Source organism: Hemitrygon akajei, chromosome 26 (assembly GCF_048418815.1).
Source record: "Hemitrygon akajei chromosome 26, sHemAka1.3, whole genome shotgun sequence".
Lineage (NCBI taxonomy): Eukaryota > Metazoa > Chordata > Chondrichthyes > Myliobatiformes > Dasyatidae > Hemitrygon > Hemitrygon akajei.
In genome coordinates, this window is record NC_133149.1 from 49,889,572 (window position 1) to 49,907,925 (window position 18,354).

The window sequence follows — 18,354 nt, forward strand, 5'->3', positions numbered from 1 at the left end:
CCATCCCGGTGTGGGTCGGTGATGGGAGTGTGTGGTGTTCACTGAACGGTCCATCCCGGTGTGGGTCGGGGATCGGAGTGTGGTGTTCACTGAACGGTCCATCCCGCGGTGTGGGTCGTTGATGGGAGTGTGGTGTTCACTGAACGGTCCATCCCGGTGTGGGTCGGTGATCGGAGTGTGGTGTTCACTGAACGGTCCATCCCGGTGTGGGTCGGGGATCGGAGTGTGGTGTTCACTGAACGGTCCATCCCGGTGTGGGTCGGGGATCGGAGTGTGGTGTTCACTGAACGGTCCATCCCGGTGTGGGTCGGTGATGGGAGTGTGGTGTTTACTGAACGGTCCATCCCGGTGTGGGTCGGTGATGGGAGTGTGGTGTTTACTGAACGGTCCATCCCGGTGTGGGTCGGGGATCGGAGTGTGGTGTTTACTGAACGGTCCATCCCGGTGTGGGTCGGTGATGGGAGTGTGGTGTTCAGTGAACGGTCCATCCCGGTGTGGGTCGGGGATCGGAGTGTGTGGTGTTCACTGAACGGTCCATCCCAGTGTGGGTCGGTGATGGGAGTGTGGTGTTTACTGAACGGTCCATCCCGGTGTGGGTCGGTGATGGGAGTGTGTTGTTCACTGAACGGTCCATCCCGGTGTGGGTCGGGGATCAGAGTGTGTTGTTCACGGGGCATTTGATGACAATTACCGATATCTCTGGAACACTTCTAGCTCTGTCACGTTATGTCCCATCAACCCGCATCCTCTGTCTTCTCTGAGCGATGTAACTTTCCATCTAAGTGGCCAAGTCCTCGTGGATCTGACGTTCCCCTCAGTCCTATGGTGAGCTGCCCACGTGGGACCTTCTCAAATGCCCCACACTACGCTCAGCTTGCTCGGGCGGAGGGGGGAGTTTTGCCATTGGGTTCCATTTGACACGGATTTAGATTTGGAGTTGTTCATTAACGGTAATAATTTGTGACCCAACGTCGTGTCAGGGACGATTCAGTTTCTCCCCCATCCTTCCGTACTCCGTGCTTTGCAATGACGCGTATGATTATCTTTATCTCGGTGTGTATGAGGTCACAACAGATAGGCAGTGTGCTGATAAACTCATAATATGCTAATAACACATTATCATTTGGAAATAAGCCATTATAATATGCTAATAGCATGCTGATTTGCATGAGCCGATGGAATTTGTGTCAGTTTGCATCATTGGCAGCTCAGGAATGTTGGACCAAAGGGCGTTTTCTTCCCCCCCTGCGTTCTGCTCTCTCTCGGCCTGTTTTATGTAACTTTGCAGATTTTAAATTAACCTGGGAGCTCGGAACGTTTAACCGAGCTCCCAGGTTAACGTTTAACCTGGGAGCTCGGAACGTTTAGCCGAGCAGTGTGCGAATGGAGGAGATGACAAGCGTGGTCTTGAACGTATCGTGAAACAGTTTGGTTTCCTCGGCTGCGTGTGGGACTGAGGCACGAGCCCTCCCCGAAACCCCCCCCCCCCACCCCGTTTGCGTGGGTGCTGCGTGATTCGTTACCCTGCCTCGAGGTAACAGACAGAAGGCCGCGTACAATTGAAAGATGCGGCTTTGTAATTCTTCACTTGACTAAAGGGCTAGTAAAGAAAGGGCAAATAAAAGAAGAGGGCCCGTTTTAATGAGGAAGTCTAACGTGTACAAGTTGGACCTCACGGTTCCCCCCCTTTGCCGATCCTCCTTTCATCCCATCCCGGTCCCGGTCCGTGTTAAATCCCACGACCTCTTCTCTCTGGCACCTTCTCTTCACAAAAGACCCCAAGCCCAACCTTGGTGTCCCTCAACAGAGAAACCTCCCCTACGTCTGGCACAGAATTCTCCTCTCTCGTCTTCAACAGACACCCAAGCGAGCAGCTTGCGGAGAACAGCACAAAAATCAAACACGGAACAGCCTTTTAAAAAAAAAAATGCCAAGCAGGGCATTACGATGATCATGACTCATTGGCTGGATATGAGTAGATGGACTCTTGACCTCGCAGTCTAACCCGATAAAGCCTTGTCGAATGAAACTGCTTGACAGGTGAAGAATTCTGTTCTGTATTGTTTTGAGGAGAGGGCAGGAAAGGCTGGAGGCACAGACGGCGTGGTGTTCACTGAGCGAGTTGCCCACCTCTCCCCCCTGCCCGCCGCGCTCCGCTTTCGCCGTGACTGTGACGCTTCTTCCCGCGTTCATTTTGTTTTTTTTCCTCTCTTTCCTTCCCCTCCCCGCCCCTTGTGCTACCTCGACGTAGTATTCAAACATAGAACGTAGAGAAGGCCGTTCGGCCCACGATGTTGTGCCGGTCCAGCTGAAAAACAGATTTAGATAGATAGATAGATAGATACTTTATTCATCCCCATGGGGAAATTCAACTTTTTTCCAAAGTCCCATACACTTGTTGTAGCAAAACTAATTACATACAATACTTAACTCAGTAAAAAATATGATATGCATCTAAATCACTATCTCAAAAAGCATTAATAATAGCTTTTAAAAAGTTCTTAAGTCCTGGCGGTAGAATTGTAAAGCCTAATTTAAATTTAGATTTAAAAACACTGATCGCTCCTACCTACCCTGTGTCCATCTCCCCCCGTCTTCCTCATGCTAAACACCCTTCTAAACGTCCCTTAAAGGCCTCCATCGTATTTGCCTCTACCACCATACCAGGCATCCGCAACTCTTGAGTTTTAAAAGAAAAAACTTACCCCTCACACCCCTTTTGAACCTGCTACCCCATCTCGGCTTCAGTGCACGCCCTCTGGCACTAGACATTTCAACTCTGAGAGGGGAAAAGGTGCCCCCTGTCCATTCTATCTGTGCCCCCTCGTAGTCTTGCAAACCTCTATCAGGTCTCCCCTCAGCCGCTCCGGAGGAGACAACCCAAGTTTGTCCAGACCTCTCCTGACAGCACGTGCCCTCTGAACCGGGCAGCCCCCTGGTGAGCCTCATCTGCCCCCTCCCCAAAGCCTCCACATCCGTCGTGTACGGGGGGGGTGGGGTGACCGGAGCCGTGTGATTAGAGTTTTACAATGAACTGAACTCTCCACTGTGGCTGCTATTCAGGCCAAGTGCTTCAGTACATGTGACAGCAATCAACCAATTTGTCAGCTTGACCTGCCTTTCCGTTCACTTGGTGACCAACACGACTGTGCTTTTCCAGCATTTCCTGCCTTCTCCTAAACCAATAAAGCGACAGAGTTAAAAAAAAATTATCGAAGAGTTTAGTTTCCTACGAGTTTTCAAAGGTTCGAGAGTGAGAGCCACCGGGGAGAGGGAGTTCGGAATGGGCGGGCTCCCTCAAAGTTCAGAGTGGAACATATTGGCAGAGCGCGCACGCGTCAGTACCTGGGATTCTTCTTCTGCGGGCAGACTTGGCAAATCTGTAGAACGGTGACCGTAAACAGGATCAGTAAAATGCAGGCATCGGGAAATGCAAAGAAACCCTGCAGATGCAGAAAATGAATAAATAGCAATAAATAATGAGCATGAAACAACAAGATAAGAGGCCTTGAAGTTTATTCAAGAGCCTCAGTCAAGTCAACTTTTATTGTCATTTCGACCATGACTGCTGGCACGGTACACAGTGAAAACCAGACAACGTTTTTCAGGACCATGGTGTTACATGACACAGTACAAAAACTAGAGTGAACTACGTAAAAAACAACACAGAGAAAAGAAATCACACAACTACACCAGACTATAGACCAACCCAAGACTGCATAAAATGCACAAAACAGTGCAGGCATTACAATAAATAATAAACAGGACAATAGGGCAGTAAGGTGTCAGTCCAGGCTCTGGGTATTGAGGAGTCTGATAGCTTGGGGGAAGAAACTGTTACACAGTCTGGTCGTGAGAGCCCGAATGCTTCGGAGCCTTTTCCCAGACGGCAGGAGGGAGAAGAGTTTGTATGAGGGGTGCGTGGGGTCCTTCATAATGCTGTTTGCTTTGCGGATGCAGCGTGCGGTGTAAATGTCCGCGATGGCGGGAAGAGAGACCCCGATGATCTTCTCAGCTGACCTCACTATCCGCTGCCTGATGGTTGAGGGGTAGTGACTGTTCTAGAGCCTGAAAGTTGAGGGGCTGAATCAGAATTAGGTTTATTATCACTGGCAGGTGATGTGAAATTTGTTAAAAGCAGCAGTGTAATCTAGCAGAGAAGAAAATAAACAAGTAAATCTGTTATTAATATTGAATAGATAACAAAAAAACATGCAAAAACAGAAATACTGTATATATTTTTAAAAAGTGAGGTAGTGTCCAAGGGTTCAATGTCCATTTAGGAATCGGATGGCAGAGGGGAGGAAGCTGTTCCTGAATCGTTGAGTGTGTGTCTTCAGGCTCCTGTACCTCCTCCCTGATGGCAGAGGGGAAGAAGCTGTTCCTGAATCGCTGAGTGTGTGTCTTCAGGCTCCTGTACCTCCTCCCTGGTGGCGGAGGGGAAGAAGCTGTTCCTGAATCGTTGAGTGTGTGCCTTCAGGCTCCTGTACCTCCTCCCTGATGGCGGAGGGGAAGAAGCTGTTCCTGAATCGCTGAGTGTGTGCCTTCAGGCTCCTGTACCTCCTCCCTGATGGCGGAGGGGAAGAAGCTGTTCCTGAATCGCTGAGTGTGTGTCTTCAGGCTCCTGTACCTCCTCCCTGATGGCGGAGGGGAAGAAGCTGTTCCTGAATCGCTGAGTGTGTGTCTTCAGGCTCCTGTACCTCCTCCCTGATGGCGGAGGGGAAGAAGCTGTTCCTGAATCGCATGCCCTGGGTGCTGGGGATCCTTAATAATGGACGCTGCCTTTCTGAGACACCGCTCCCTGAAGATGTCCTGGGAACTTTGTAGGCTAGTGCCCAAGATGGGGCTGTCTAGATTTACAACCTTCAGCGACTGTTCTCGAGCCCGACGGTTGAGGGGCAGTAACTGTTCTAGAGCCCGGTGGTCAAGGGGTGGAAGCTGTTCTAGAGCCCGATGGCCGAGGGGTGGACGCTGTTCTAGAGCCTGGTGGCCGAGGGGGTGGAAGCTGTTCTAGAGCCCGATGGCCGAGGGGTGGACGCTGTTCTAGAGCCCGATGGCCGAGGGGTGGACGCTGTTCTAGAGCCCGTTGGCCGAGGGGTGGGCGCTGTTCTAGAGCCCGATGGTCGAGGGGGTGGGCGCTGTTCTAGAGCCCGATGGTCGAGGGGGGTGGAAGCTGTTCTAGAGCCCGATGGCCGAGGGGGTGGAAGCTGTTCTAGAGCCCGATGGCCGTGGGGTGGACACTGTTCTAGAGCCTGGTGGTGCGAGTCCGGGGGCTCCTCTACCTGATGGCAGCGGTGAGACGTGGGGACGGCCCGGGTGGTGGGGATCTCTGATGCTGGGTGCTGCTCTTCCCGTGTGTACGTTCCCTAACGTCCTTCTTTTCCTTTGCAAAAGGTCGCAATAAAAATCATCGACAAGTCTCAATTGGACGCTGTGAACTTGGAGAAGATTTACAGAGAAGTACAAATCATGAAACTGCTAGACCATCCACATATCATCAAACTGCACCAGGTAACGAGCCTCTGTTGTAGTTACTTACTTGCCCTTCCTGGGAGAGCTTCCAGGGCAACAGGATTTTGTGTGTGTGTTTATTTGCCAATGGGTTGTCAAACAGTGGTCGGGATGCTAACTGGAGAGGTCCAGTTTAGGGTTGTCAAACAGTGGTCGGGATGCTAACTGGAGAGGTCCAGTTTTGGGTTGTCAAACAGTGGTCGAGATGCTAACTGGAGAGGTCCAGTTTTGGGTTGTCAAACAGTGGTCGGGATGCTAACTGGAGAGGTCCAGTTTAGGGTCCCTTAGTTCTGTGCGCTTGACCGTTCTGGCCTGTTTTTGACTTCTGTTTCGCTGTGGTTTTTGGGGGCGAGGGAGTTGGGGTTTCCGTGGCATTCTGTGATGAGAGGTGGCCCCGTTCTATCCTTTTGCAAACCAACTCTCTGTGTGGGCCTTTGCACTGGGGACCTCTCTGCATTTTGGAACTTTGGAAGGACAAACCAGAAGGCTGAGTACAGGATTAATGGTCAGTTACTTAAGAGTGTGGATGAACAGAGGGACCTTGGGGTTCAAATCCATACATCCCTCAAGGTCGCCGCGCAGGTTGATAGGGTAGTTAAGAAGGCCTGTGGGATGCTAGGCTTCATTAACAGGGGGATTGAGTTCAAGAGTAGAGAGGTCATGTTGCAACACTACAAATCTCTGGTGAGACCGCACTTAGAGTATTGTGTTCAGTTCTGGTCACTTCATTATAGGAAGGATGTGGAGAGGGTGCAGAGGGGATCTACCAGGATGTTGCCCGGTTTGGAGAACGTCACATGAAGGAAGGTTAGCAGAGCTGGGACTTTTCTCTTTGGAGTGTAGAAGGATGAGAGAGGACTTGATAGAGGTCTACAAGATTATGAGAGGCATAGATAGGGTGGAGAGTCAGTACCTGTTTCCCAGGGCATGAACAGCAAACACCAGAGGGCATATGTAGAAAATTAAGGGAGGGAAGTTTAGGGAAGACATCAGGGGTAAGTTTTTTACACAGAGGGTTGTGAGTGCCTGGAATGACTTGCCAGGGATGGTGGTGGAGGCTAAAACATTAGGGGTATTTAAGAGCCTCTTGGACGGACACATGGATGAAAGAAAAATGGAGGGTTATGGGGTAGTGTGGGTTTAGTACTTTTTTTAAAGGATTATATGGGTCGGCACAACATGGAGGGCCGAAGGGCCTGTACTGTGCTGTGGTGGTCTCGTTCTAGTGTTGCGTGTTCTCACCATGAGCGCTTCTGTCGGGCTGGCAAAGCGGTGGTTGTCCTGATATTGTTCATGTACTTGGCCTTGGGCCGGTGAGGTATTATGATGCCCTGTGGCCACACTACCCTTGGGACCATTATTTCTTTTTGTGGCTGCCACTCCTGGTGCTTGGCTTGCTGATGAGTGCCTGGTGCTTGGCTTGCTGATGAGTAGAAATGTATATCGAGAGCTTCTTGGCAGGATGAGGAAACGAGCAAAGTGTGGGAAGGAGTTTGCAAAAGGTCACTGACAGAATTTTCACTTCCCAATATTTGACAGGGATGTTAAAAAAAAACAAAGCTATATTTGTTCCAGAAAATTGTTGGGCGCGTTTGTACTGGTTGCAGCTTGCGTTGAAGGCTTGTGTGACTCTGGGAAGGTGACACGGTGTTAATTTCGTTACTGACACCTTCATGTGCTCAAAGTTGAGAGTTCAAAGTGCACTCATTATCAAAGTATACGCTGCGCGGCCTTGAGATGCGTCACCTCACAGGCAGCCCACAAAACCAAGACACCCGAAATAACTCATTGAAAACAAAACCCAGTGTGCACAGAGAGAGAGAGAGAGAGAGAGAGATAAAAAAAAGACAAATCGTGCAAATGATAAAAGCTAACGAACAGCATTCAGAACGGAAGTGAGCACACACTCTCGGCCTCAGTTCATCACACAGAGAACAAAATCTCACGGAGCCTGGAGCAGGCCCACAGCCTCGGCCTCAGTTCATCACACAGTGAACAAAACCTCACGGAGCCCTGAGCAGGCCCACAGCCTCGGCCTCAGTTCATCACACAGTGAACAAAGGGTCACGGAGCCCTGAGCAGGCCCACAGCCTCGGCCTCAGTTCATCACACAGTGAACAAAGGGTCACGGAGCCCTGAGCAGGCCCACAGCCTCGGCCTCAGTTCATCACACAGTGAACAAAGGGTCACGGAGCCCTGAGCAGGCCCACAGCCTCGGCCTCAGTTCATCACACAGTGAACAAAACCTTACAGAGCCCTGAGCAGGCCCACAGCCTCGGCCTCAGTTCATCACACAGTGAACAAAATCTCACGGAGCCTGGAGCAGGCCCACAGCCTCGGCCTCAGTTCATCACACAGTGAACAAAGGGTCACGGAGCCCTGAGCAGGCCCACAGCCTCGGCCTCAGTTCATCACACAGTGAACAAAGGGTCACGGAGCCCTGAGCAGGCCCACAGCCTCGGCCTCAGTTCATCACACAGTGAACAAAACCTTACAGAGCCCTGAGCAGGCCCACAGCCTCGGCCTCAGTTCATCACACAGTGAACAAAGGGTCACGGAGCCCTGAGCAGGCCCACAGCCTCGGCCTCAGTTCATCACACAGTGAACAAAACCTCACAGAGCCCTGAGCAGGCCCACAGCCTCGGCCTCAGTTCATCACACAGTGAACAAAACCTCACAGAGCCCTGAGCAGGCCCACAGCCTCGGCCTCAGTTCATCACACAGTGAACAAAACCTCACGGAGCCCTGAGCAGGCCCACAGCCTCGGCCTCAGTTCATCACACAGTGAACAAAGGGTCACAGAGCCCTGAGCAGGCCCACAGCCTCGGCCTCAGTTCATCACACAGTGAACAAAACCTCACGGAGCCCTGAGCAGGCCCACAGCCTCGGCCTCAGTTCATCACACAGTGAACAAAGGGTCACAGAGCCCTGAGCAGGCCCACAGCCTCGGCCTCAGTTCATCACACAGTGAACAAAACCTCACGGAGCCCTGTGCAGGCCCACAGCCTCGGCCTCAGTTCATCACACAGTGAACAAAGGGTCACAGAGCCCTGAGCAGGCCCACAGCCTCGGCCCCAGTTCATCACACAGTGAACAAAACCTCACAGAGCCCTGAGCAGGCCCACAGCCTCGGCCTCAGTTCATCACACAGTGAACAAAGTGTCACGGAGCCCTGAGCAGGCCCACAGCCTCGGCCTCAGTTCATCACACAGAGAACAAAACCTCACGGAGCCCTGAGCAGGCCCACAGCCTCGGCCTCAGTTCATCACACAGTGAACAAAACCTCACGGAGCCCTGAGCAGGCCCACAGCCTCGGCCTCAGTTCATCACACAGTGAACAAAACCTCACGGAGCCCTGAGCAGGCCCACAGCCTCGGCCTCAGTTCATCACACAGTGAACAAAACCTCACAGAGCCCTGAGCAGGCTCACAGCCTCGGCCTCAGTTCATCACACAGTGAACAAAGTGTCACGGAGCCCTGAGCAGGCCCACAGCCTTGGCCTCAGTTCATCACACAGTGAACAAAATGTCACAGAGCCTGGAGCAGGCCCACAGCCTCGGCCTCAGTTCATCACACAGTGAACAAAGGGTCACGGAGCCCTGAGCAGGCCCACAGCCTCGGCCTCAGTTCATCACACAGTGAACAAAACCTCACGGAGCCCTGAGCAGGCCCACAGCCTCGGCCTCAGTTCATCACACAGTGAACAAAACCTCACAGAGCCCTGAGCAGGCCCACAGCCTCGGCCTCAGTTCATCACACAGTGAACAAAACCTCACGGAGCCCTGAGCAGGCCCACAGCCTCGGCCCCAGTTCATCACACAGTGAACAAAGGGTCACAGAGCCCTGAGCAGGCCCACAGCCTCGGCCTCAGTTCATCACACAGAGAACAAAATCTCACAGAGCCCTGAGCAGGCCCACAGCCTCGGCCTCAGTTCATCACACAGTGAACAAAACCTCACAGAGCCCTGAGCAGGCCCACAGCCTCGGCCTCAGTTCATCACACAGTGAACAAAACCTCACAGAGCCCTGAGCAGGCCCACAGCCTCGGCCTCAGTTCATCACACAGTGAACAAAACCTCACGGAGCCCTGAGCAGGCCCACAGCCTCGGCCTCAGTTCATCACACAGAGAACAAAGGGTCACAGAGCCCTGAGCAGGCCCACAGCCTCGGCCTCAGTTCATCACACAGAGAACAAAGGGTCACGGAGCCCTGAGCAGGCCCACAGCCTTGGCCTCAGTTCATCACACAGAGAACAAAACCTCACGGAGCCCTGAGCAGGCCCACAGCCTCGGCCTCAGTTCATCACACAGTGAACAAAGCATCACGGAGCCCTGAGCAGGCCCACAGCCTCGGCCCCAGTTCATCACACAGTGAACAAAATGTCACAGAGCCTGGAGCAGGCCCACAGCCTCGGCCTGAGTGCAGCAAAGCGTGGAGCAAATGCCACGGAGCAGACAGCAGAAGCGGCCTGACCCTCGCCTCTGGGTGTCGCCTTTTCAATCCGTCCAGCCTGGCGCTTAGATTGTCCGAGCAGGTCATCGCTCGCTCAAAGGCCCCGGGCCCTGTCGCGTCGATACGCTCTGGGCCTGGAGCCCCTGCATCCAGGCCTGTACCCAGACTTTTCCCAGATCGGCCCGGCCCTCATGTCGATGAAACCTCGCTCTCGGTTTAGGAGGAAGGGCTCCTTTGAAATTGTGCGTGTAGGAATTTCGGCCGGCTGTCTGAGCTCAACCCCTTTCTGAGCAAAGCACAAAATTGTAGGCCAGTGCGTGCTAAGTCAGCAGCAGGTAAATGAAAGGAGGGGATTCTTTGGAATGGAATCGACTTGCACCTGCAAAAGCACAGACCTGTTGAGAAGAGATTCAGGCGGTTTCATCATGGGCAAAGCCCATTGAGGGCATCTTCAAGATGCAGTGCCGAAAGAAGACAGCGCCCATCACTAAAGACCCTCACAGTCAGGGGCACGATACTACCAACAATGAGGAGGTGCAGGGTGATTCAGTGATTCAGGAAACAGCTTCTTCCTTTCCGCTACTAGATCGCAAAATGGTGATCGTGACCTCATTGTCGACACACAGAAAACGCTGAAGGAACTCAGCGTGTCTGTGGAAATAAATAGATAATCGACGTTTCGGGCCGAGACACTTCTTCAGGACTCAGAAGGATCTGGGCCTGAAATGTCAACTGTTTACTCTTTTCCACAGACGCTGCCTGAGCTACTGAGTCCCTCCAGCGTTTTGTGTGAGTTACTGTGGATTTCCAGCGCCTGCAGACTTCCTCGTGTTTACGATTACCTCACCATTCCATAAGACTGTAAGATACAGGACCAGAATTAGTCCAGTTGGCCCCAAAAAAATCCTCTTTCTTTTTGCAACACACACAAAATGCTGGTGGAACGTAGCAGGCCAGGCAGCATCTATAGGGAGAAGTACAGTTGACGTTTCGGGCCGAGACCCTTCGTCAGGACTAACTGAAGTAAAAGATAGTAAGGGATTTGATATATTGGTGAGACCCGACGCTGACTGGGAGACCGTTTCGCTGAACACCTACGCTCTGTCCACCAGAGAAAGCAGGATCTCCTAGTGGCCACACATTTTAATTCCACGTCCCATTCCCATCCTGATATGTCTATCCACGGCCTCCTCTACTGTCAAGATGAATCCAAACTCAGGCGGGAGGAACAACACCTTATATACCGGCTGGGTAGCCTCCAACCTGATGGCATGAACATTGATTTCTCTAACTTCCGTTAATGCCCCTCCTCCCCTTCTCACCCCATCCCTGATTTATTTATTTGCCCCTTTTTTTCTCTCTGTACCCATCACTCTGCCTGTTCTCCATCTCCCTCTGGTGCTCCCCTCCCTCTTTCTTTCTCCCTCGGCCTCCCGTCTCATGATCCTTTCCCTTCTCCAGCTCTGTATCCCTTTTGCCAATCACCTTTCCAGCTCTTAGCTTCATCCCACCCCCTCCGGTCTTCTCCTATCATTTCTCATTTCCCCCTCCCCCTCCTACTTTCAAATCTCTTACTAACTTTTCTTTGTTAGTCCTGACGAAGGGTCTCGGCCCGAAACGTCGACATCGCTTCTCCCTATAGATGCTGCCTGGCCTGCTGTGTTCCACCGGCATTTTGTGTGTGTTGTTTGAATTTCCAGCACCTGTAGATTTCCTCGTGTTTGCTCTTTTATTCTCTGTTTTGCATTTGTATTTATTTAGCAATTTATAGTATATGTACTTGCATTGTACTCCTTGCCGCAAGTCAGTGAATTTCAGAACGATAATGAACCTGATGGCTGATAATCTGCTGGCCACGTCAACCTTCACAGAGTTCTCTGAGGAGATGCCAAAGTTGATTAATGCGTCACGTCAGCGGGCGTTGTATGCATGGATCTCAATAGAGCTTTTGACAAGGTGCTTCACGGTAATCCAGAGGATTGGGGCACGTGGGACCTGAGGACACTTGGTAGGCTGTTTTCTGACCGGGTCTGGCCTGAGGGGAGGGGGAGAGAGAGAGAGAAAAGAAAGGTTTTGCTTTTCCTGGGGGGTCTGTGGCCAGTGGGGTTCCACGAGGACCGGGGCCTGAACTTCGGTTCCTTGTGATACAGTCGGCCCTCCTCATCCGCAAGGGATTGGTTCCGGGACCCCTCACGGACACCAAAATTCGCGGATGTTCAAGTCCCTTATTTAACCGGTCTCGGTGCGGTGGGCATTAGGACCCGGCGGAACCCCGGGCCTTATTTAACCCGTCTCGGTGCGGTGGGCATTAGGACCCGGCGGAACCCCGGGCCTTATTTAACCCGTCTCGGTGCGGTGGGCATCAGGACCCGGCGGAACCCCGGACCTTATTTAACCCGTCTCAGTGCGGCGGGCATCAGGACCTGGCGGAACCCCGGACCTTATTTAACCTGTCTCAGTGCGGTGGACATTAGGACCCGGCGGAACCCCGGACCTTATTTAACCTGTCTCAGTGCGGTGGACATAAGGACCCGGCGGTGGAGCTCTGAATCCGCACTGTTTCTGTTCACGAAAATAATCACGATCACGATTGAAAATAAAGTGGAAGTAATAAAGCGATCGGAAAGAGGTGAAACGCCATCGGTCATTGGAAAAGCGTTAGGCTACAGTCGGTCAATGATTGGAATAATTTTACAGGATAAAGTGAGAAAGGCCCTGCCCCGCTGAAAGCTACGATTATTACTAAGCAACGCAGTGGTTTAATTATTGGGTTTTGGGGTTTTGGGTTTTTGATCCTCCACATCAACCCGGCACGGATGGAGAGCGCACTCGACAGCGATCCGTCACTGGACCGAACGTGGGAACTTCCGTTCCTGAGCCCAGTGCTGAGACATACGTTCTTAAGTGTTTTATATGCATAGAAAGGTAAAATATGTACTATATACTAAGACAAACGTTTGACTAATTGACGCTAAGTAATACCGGATGTACCTGTTCAGACTTACTTAGTAAGAGAACTTATGGTTTTTCTCGATCCCGATCCACGATAACCCACGCACATTGTCCCGTGCACTTCAAATCATCTCTAGATTACTCACAATACGTAATACAATGTAAATGCTATGTAAAATAGTTGTTATACTGTATTGTTTAGGGAATAATGACAAGGAAAAAAAGTCTGTACGTGCTCGAACAACGAGTGCTGGAAGAGCACTTCCGGGTTTTCCCGATCCGCGGTTGGTTGAATTCGCGGATAAGGAGGGCCGACTGTATATCCATATACAGGCGGCCCCCGTTTTTCAAACGTTCGCTTTACGACAGCCGGCTGTTACAAAAGACCTACATTAGTACCTGTTTTCGCTAACCAAAGAGGATTTTCACTTTCACGAAAAAAAGAGATGCCCTCTTCATAGGTGTGTTTACCCCCGAGAAAGACGACCGTGACCGTGAAGCCTCGTGCGGGCAGTTGTGTGTGTATGCGTGTACCTGCCGATTTTTAAATTTTCGTTTCCAAGTCGATTTTGGCTCGTTGTCTTCGCGATTCTGATTTTCCTATATGTTCGTGTTTTTTTTAGGTTTTATGTGTTATTTGGCATGCTTTAGTAGTTTATTTTTTGGGTCTGGGAACGCTCAAAGATTTTCCCCATATAAATTAACGGTGATTGCTTCTTCGCTTTACGGCATTTCGGCTCACAAACGGTTTCGTAGGAACGTTCTACCTTCGGATAGCGGGGGGAACCTGGACAAGCCAATCACGTACATGAGTAGCTGGGGTGGGGGGGTGGTGGTTGTTAATAAGTAACTTCACAAATGTCCAAAAATATTGGCAGAGTTGAGGAGAATAAGGAAGAGTGCTTGAAGGCTCAGCAGGACATCAGCGTCAACTGCACCAGGGAGAGCGGGATTCGACAGCTAACTGACAGACGCGGGAGCTGGGAGGAAACTGGGGAAAACGTCTGGGTGCTCTGCCCCAGAGAAAGAAACGGGACGCTGTGAAGGATCGAGAGGTGGGTTTTTACAGCAGGCGGGTGTTCCGGAGTCGTCGGGCATCGAGGCCGCTGCGCAGACACGGGACTGGGGGCCCAACGAGCCCGCGGCACAGGACTGGGGGCCCAATGAGCCCGCGGCACAGGACTGGGGGCCCAATGAGCCCGCGTGTAGGGTTGCAGAGTGTCTGGAGCCTGCGGCACGGGACTGGGGGCCCAATGAGCCCTCGGCACAGGACTGGGGGCCCAATGAGCCCGCGTGTAGGGTCGCAGAGTGTCTGGAGCCTGCGGCACGGGAATGGGGGCCCAATGAGCCCGCGTGTAGGGTCGCAGAGTGTCTGGAGCCTGCGGCACAGGACTGGGGGCCCAATGAGCCCGCGTGTAGGGTCGCAGAGTGTCTGGAGCCTGCAGCACAGGACTGGGGGCCCAACGAGCCCGCGGCACGAGACTGGGGGCCCAATGAGCCCGCGTGTAGGGTTGCAGAGTGTCTGGAGCCTGCGACACGGGACTGGGGCCCCAATGAGCCCGCGTGTAGGGTTGCAGAGTGTCTGGAGCCTGCGGCACAGGACTGGGGGCCCAATGAGCCCGCGGCACAGGACTGGGGGCCCAATGAGCCCGCGTGTAGGGTCGCAGAGTGTCTGGAGCCTGCGGCACAGGACTGGGGGCCCAATGAGCCCGCGTGTAGGGTCGCAGAGTGTCTGGAGCCTGCGGCACGGGAATGGGGGCCCAATGAGCCCGCGTGTAGGGTCGCAGAGTGTCTGGAGCCTGCGGCACAGGACTGGGGGCCCAATGAGCCCGCGTGTAGGGTCGCAGAGTGTCTGGAGCCTGCAGCACAGGACTGGGGGCCCAACGAGCCCGCGGCACGGGACTGGGGGCCCAATGAGCCCGCGTGTAGGGTTGCAGAGTGTCTGGAGCCTGCGACACGGGACTGGGGCCCCAATGAGCCCGCGTGTAGGGTTGCAGAGTGTCTGGAGCCTGCGGCACAGGACTGGGGGCCCAATGAGCCCGCGGCACAGGACTGGGGGCCCAATGAGCCCGCGTGTAGGGTCGCAGAGTGTCTGGAGCCTGCGGCACGGGACTGGGGGCCCAATGAGCCCGCGGCACGGGACTGGGGGCCCAATGAGCCCGCGGCACGGGACTGGGGGCCCAACGAGCCCGCGTGTGGGGTCGCAGAGTGTCTGGAGCCTGCGGCACGGGACTGGGGGCCCAACGAGCCCGCGTGTGGGGTCGCAGAGTGTCTGGAGCCTGCGGCACAGGACTGGGGGCCCAATGAGCCCGCGTGTAGGGTCGCAGAGTGTCTGGAGCCTGCGGCACGGGAATGGGGGCCCAATGAGCCCGCGTGTAGGGTCGCAGAGTGTCTGGAGCCTGCGGCACAGGACTGGGGGCCCAATGAGCCCGCGTGTAGGGTCGCAGAGTGTCTGGAGCCTGCAGCACAGGACTGGGGGCCCAACGAGCCCGCGGCACGGGACTGGGGGCCCAATGAGCCCGCGTGTAGGGTTGCAGAGTGTCTGGAGCCTGCGACACGGGACTGGGGCCCCAATGAGCCCGCGTGTAGGGTTGCAGAGTGTCTGGAGCCTGCGGCACAGGACTGGGGGCCCAATGAGCCCGCGGCACAGGACTGGGGGCCCAATGAGCCCGCGTGTAGGGTCGCAGAGTGTCTGGAGCCTGCGGCACGGGACTGGGGGCCCAATGAGCCCGCGGCACGGGACTGGGGGCCCAATGAGCCCGCGGCACGGGACTGGGGGCCCAACGAGCCCGCGTGTGGGGTCGCAGAGTGTCTGGAGCCTGCGGCACGGGACTGGGGGCCCAACGAGCCCGCGTGTGGGGTCGCAGAGTGTCTGGAGCCTGCGGCACGGGACTGGGGGCCCAACGAGCCCGCGTGTAGGGTCGCAGAGTGTCTGGAGCCTGCGGCACGGGACTGGGGGCCCAACGAGCCCGCGTGTGGGGTCGCAGAGTGTCTGGAGCCTGCGGCACGGGACTGGGGGCCCAACGAGCCCGCGTGTGGGGTCGCAGAGTGTCTGGAGCCTGCGGCACGGGACTGGGGGCCCAACGAGCCCGCGTGTAGGGTCGCAGAGTGTCTGGAGCCTGCGGCACGGGACTGGGGGCCCAACGAGCCCGCGTGTGGGGTCGCAGAGTGTCTGGAGCCTGCGGCACGGGACTGGGGGCCCAACGAGCCCGCGTGTAGGGTCGCAGAGTGTCTGGAGCCTGCGGCACGGGACTGGGTCCCCAACGAGCCCGCGTGTAGGGTCGCAGAGTGTCTGGAGCCTGCGGCACGGGACTGGGGCCCCAACGAGCCCGCGTGTAGGGTCGCAGAGTGTCTGGAGCCTACGGCACCGGACTGGGGGCCCAACGAGCCCACGTGTAGGGTTGCAGAGTGTCAGGAGCCTGCGGCACGGGACTGGGGGCCCAATGAGCCCGCGGCACGGGACTGGGGGCCCAATGAGCCCGCGTGTGGGGTCGCAGAGTGTCTGGAGCCTGCGGCACGGGACTGGGGGCCCAACGAGCCCGCGTGTGGGGTCGCAGAGTGTCTGTAGCCTGCGGCACGGGAATGGGGCCCCAACGAGCCCGCGTGTAGGGTCGCAGAGTGTCTGGAGCCTGCGGCACGGGACTGGGGCCCCAACGAGCCCGCGTGTTGGGTTACAGAGTGTCTGGAGCCTACGGCACCGGACTGGGGGCCCAACGAGCCCGCGTGTAGGGTTGCAGAGTGTCTGGAGCCTGCGGCACGGGACTGGGGGCCCAATGAGCCCGCGTGTGGGGTTGCAGAGTGTCTGGAGCCTGCGGCACGGGACTGGGGGCCCAATGAGCCCGCGGCACGGGACTGGGGGCCCAATGAGCCCGCGTGTGGGGTTGCAGAGTGTCTGGAGCCTGCGGCACGGGACTGGGGGCCCAACGAGCCCGCGTGTGGGGTCGCAGAGTGTCTGGAGCCTGCGGCACGGGACTGGGGGCCCAACGAGCCCGCGTGTAGGGTCGCAGAGTGTCTGGAGCCTGCGGCACGGGAGTGTGGGCCCAACGAGCCCGCGTGTAGGGTCGCAGAGTGTCTGGAGCCTGCGGCACGGGACTGGGGGCCCAACGAGCCCCCGTGTAGGGTCGCAGAGTGTCTGGAGCCTGCGGCACGGGACTGGGGGCCCAACGAGCCCCCGTGTAGGGTCGCAGAGTGTCTGGGGCCTGCGGCACGGGACTGGGGGCCCAACGAGCCCCCGTGTAGGGTCGCAGAGTGTCTGGGGCCTGCGGCACGGGACTGGGGGCCCAACGAGCCCCCGTGTAGGGTCGCAGAGTGTCTGGGGCCTGCGGCACGGGACTGGGGGCCCAACGAGCCCCCGTGTAGGGTCGCAGAGTGTCTGGGGCCTGCGGCACGGGACTGGGGGCCCAACGAGCCCGCGTGTAGGGTCGCAGAGTGTCTGGGGCCTGCGGCACGGGACTGGGGGCCCAACGAGCCCGCGTGTAGGGTCGCAGAGTGTCTGGAGCCTGCGGCACGGGAGTGTGGGCCCAACGAGCCCGCGTGTGGGGTTGCAGAGTGTCTGGAGCCTGCGACACGGGACTGGGGGCCCAACGAGCCCGCGTGTGGGGTTGCAGAGTGTCTGGAGCCTGCGGCACGGGACTGGGGGCCCAACGAGCCCGCGTGTAGGGTTGCAGAGTGTCTGGAGCCTGCGGCACGGGAATGGGGGCCCAACGAGCCCGCGTGTAGGGTTGCAGAGTGTCTGGAGCCTGCGGCACGGGAATGGGGGCCCAATGAGCCCGCGTGTAGGGTTGCAGAGTGTCTGGAGCCTGCGGCACGGGACTGGGGGCCTAATGAGCCCGCGTGTAGGGTTTCAGAGTGTCTGGAGCCTGCGGCACGGGACAGGGGGCCTAATGAGCCCGCGTGTAGGGTTGCAGAGTGTCTTGAGCCTGCGGCACGGGACTGGGGGCCTAATGAGCCTGCGTGTAGGGTTGCAGAGTGTCTGGGGCCTGTGTCACGGGAATGGGGGCCCAATGAGCCCGCGTGTAGGGTTGCAGAGTGTCTGGAACCTGCGGCACGGGACTGGGGGCCCAACGAGCACGCGTGTAGGGTTGCAGAGTGTCTGGAGCCTGTGGCACAGGACTGGTGGCCTAATGAGCCCACGTGTAGGGTTGCAGAGTGTCTGGGGCCTGCGACACAGGAATGGGGGCCCAATGAGCCCGCGTGTAGGGTCGCAGAGTGTCTGGAGCCTGCGGCACGGGACTGGGGGCCCAATGAGCCTGCGGCACAGGACTGGGGGCCCAATGAGCCCGCGGCACAGGACTGGGGGCCCAATGAGCCCGCGTGTAGGGTCGCAGAGTGTCTGGAGCCTGCGGCACAGGACTGGGGGCCCAACGAGCCCGCGTGTAGGGTCGCAGAGTGTCTGGAGCCTGCGGCACGGGACTGGGGGCCCAACGAGCCCGCGTGTGG

General features: G+C 56.0%; 1 protein-coding gene across 1 annotated transcript in view; it reads left to right on the forward strand.

The window, feature by feature from the left end:
- The window catches only part of LOC140716970 (serine/threonine-protein kinase SIK2-like), a 334,708-nt gene that overhangs the window by 56,125 nt on the left and 260,229 nt on the right, over positions 1-18,354 (forward strand). The window contains 1 exon segment of the mRNA XM_073030168.1: positions 5,395-5,511. Coding sequence (XP_072886269.1) covers positions 5,395-5,511 — 117 coding nt within the window.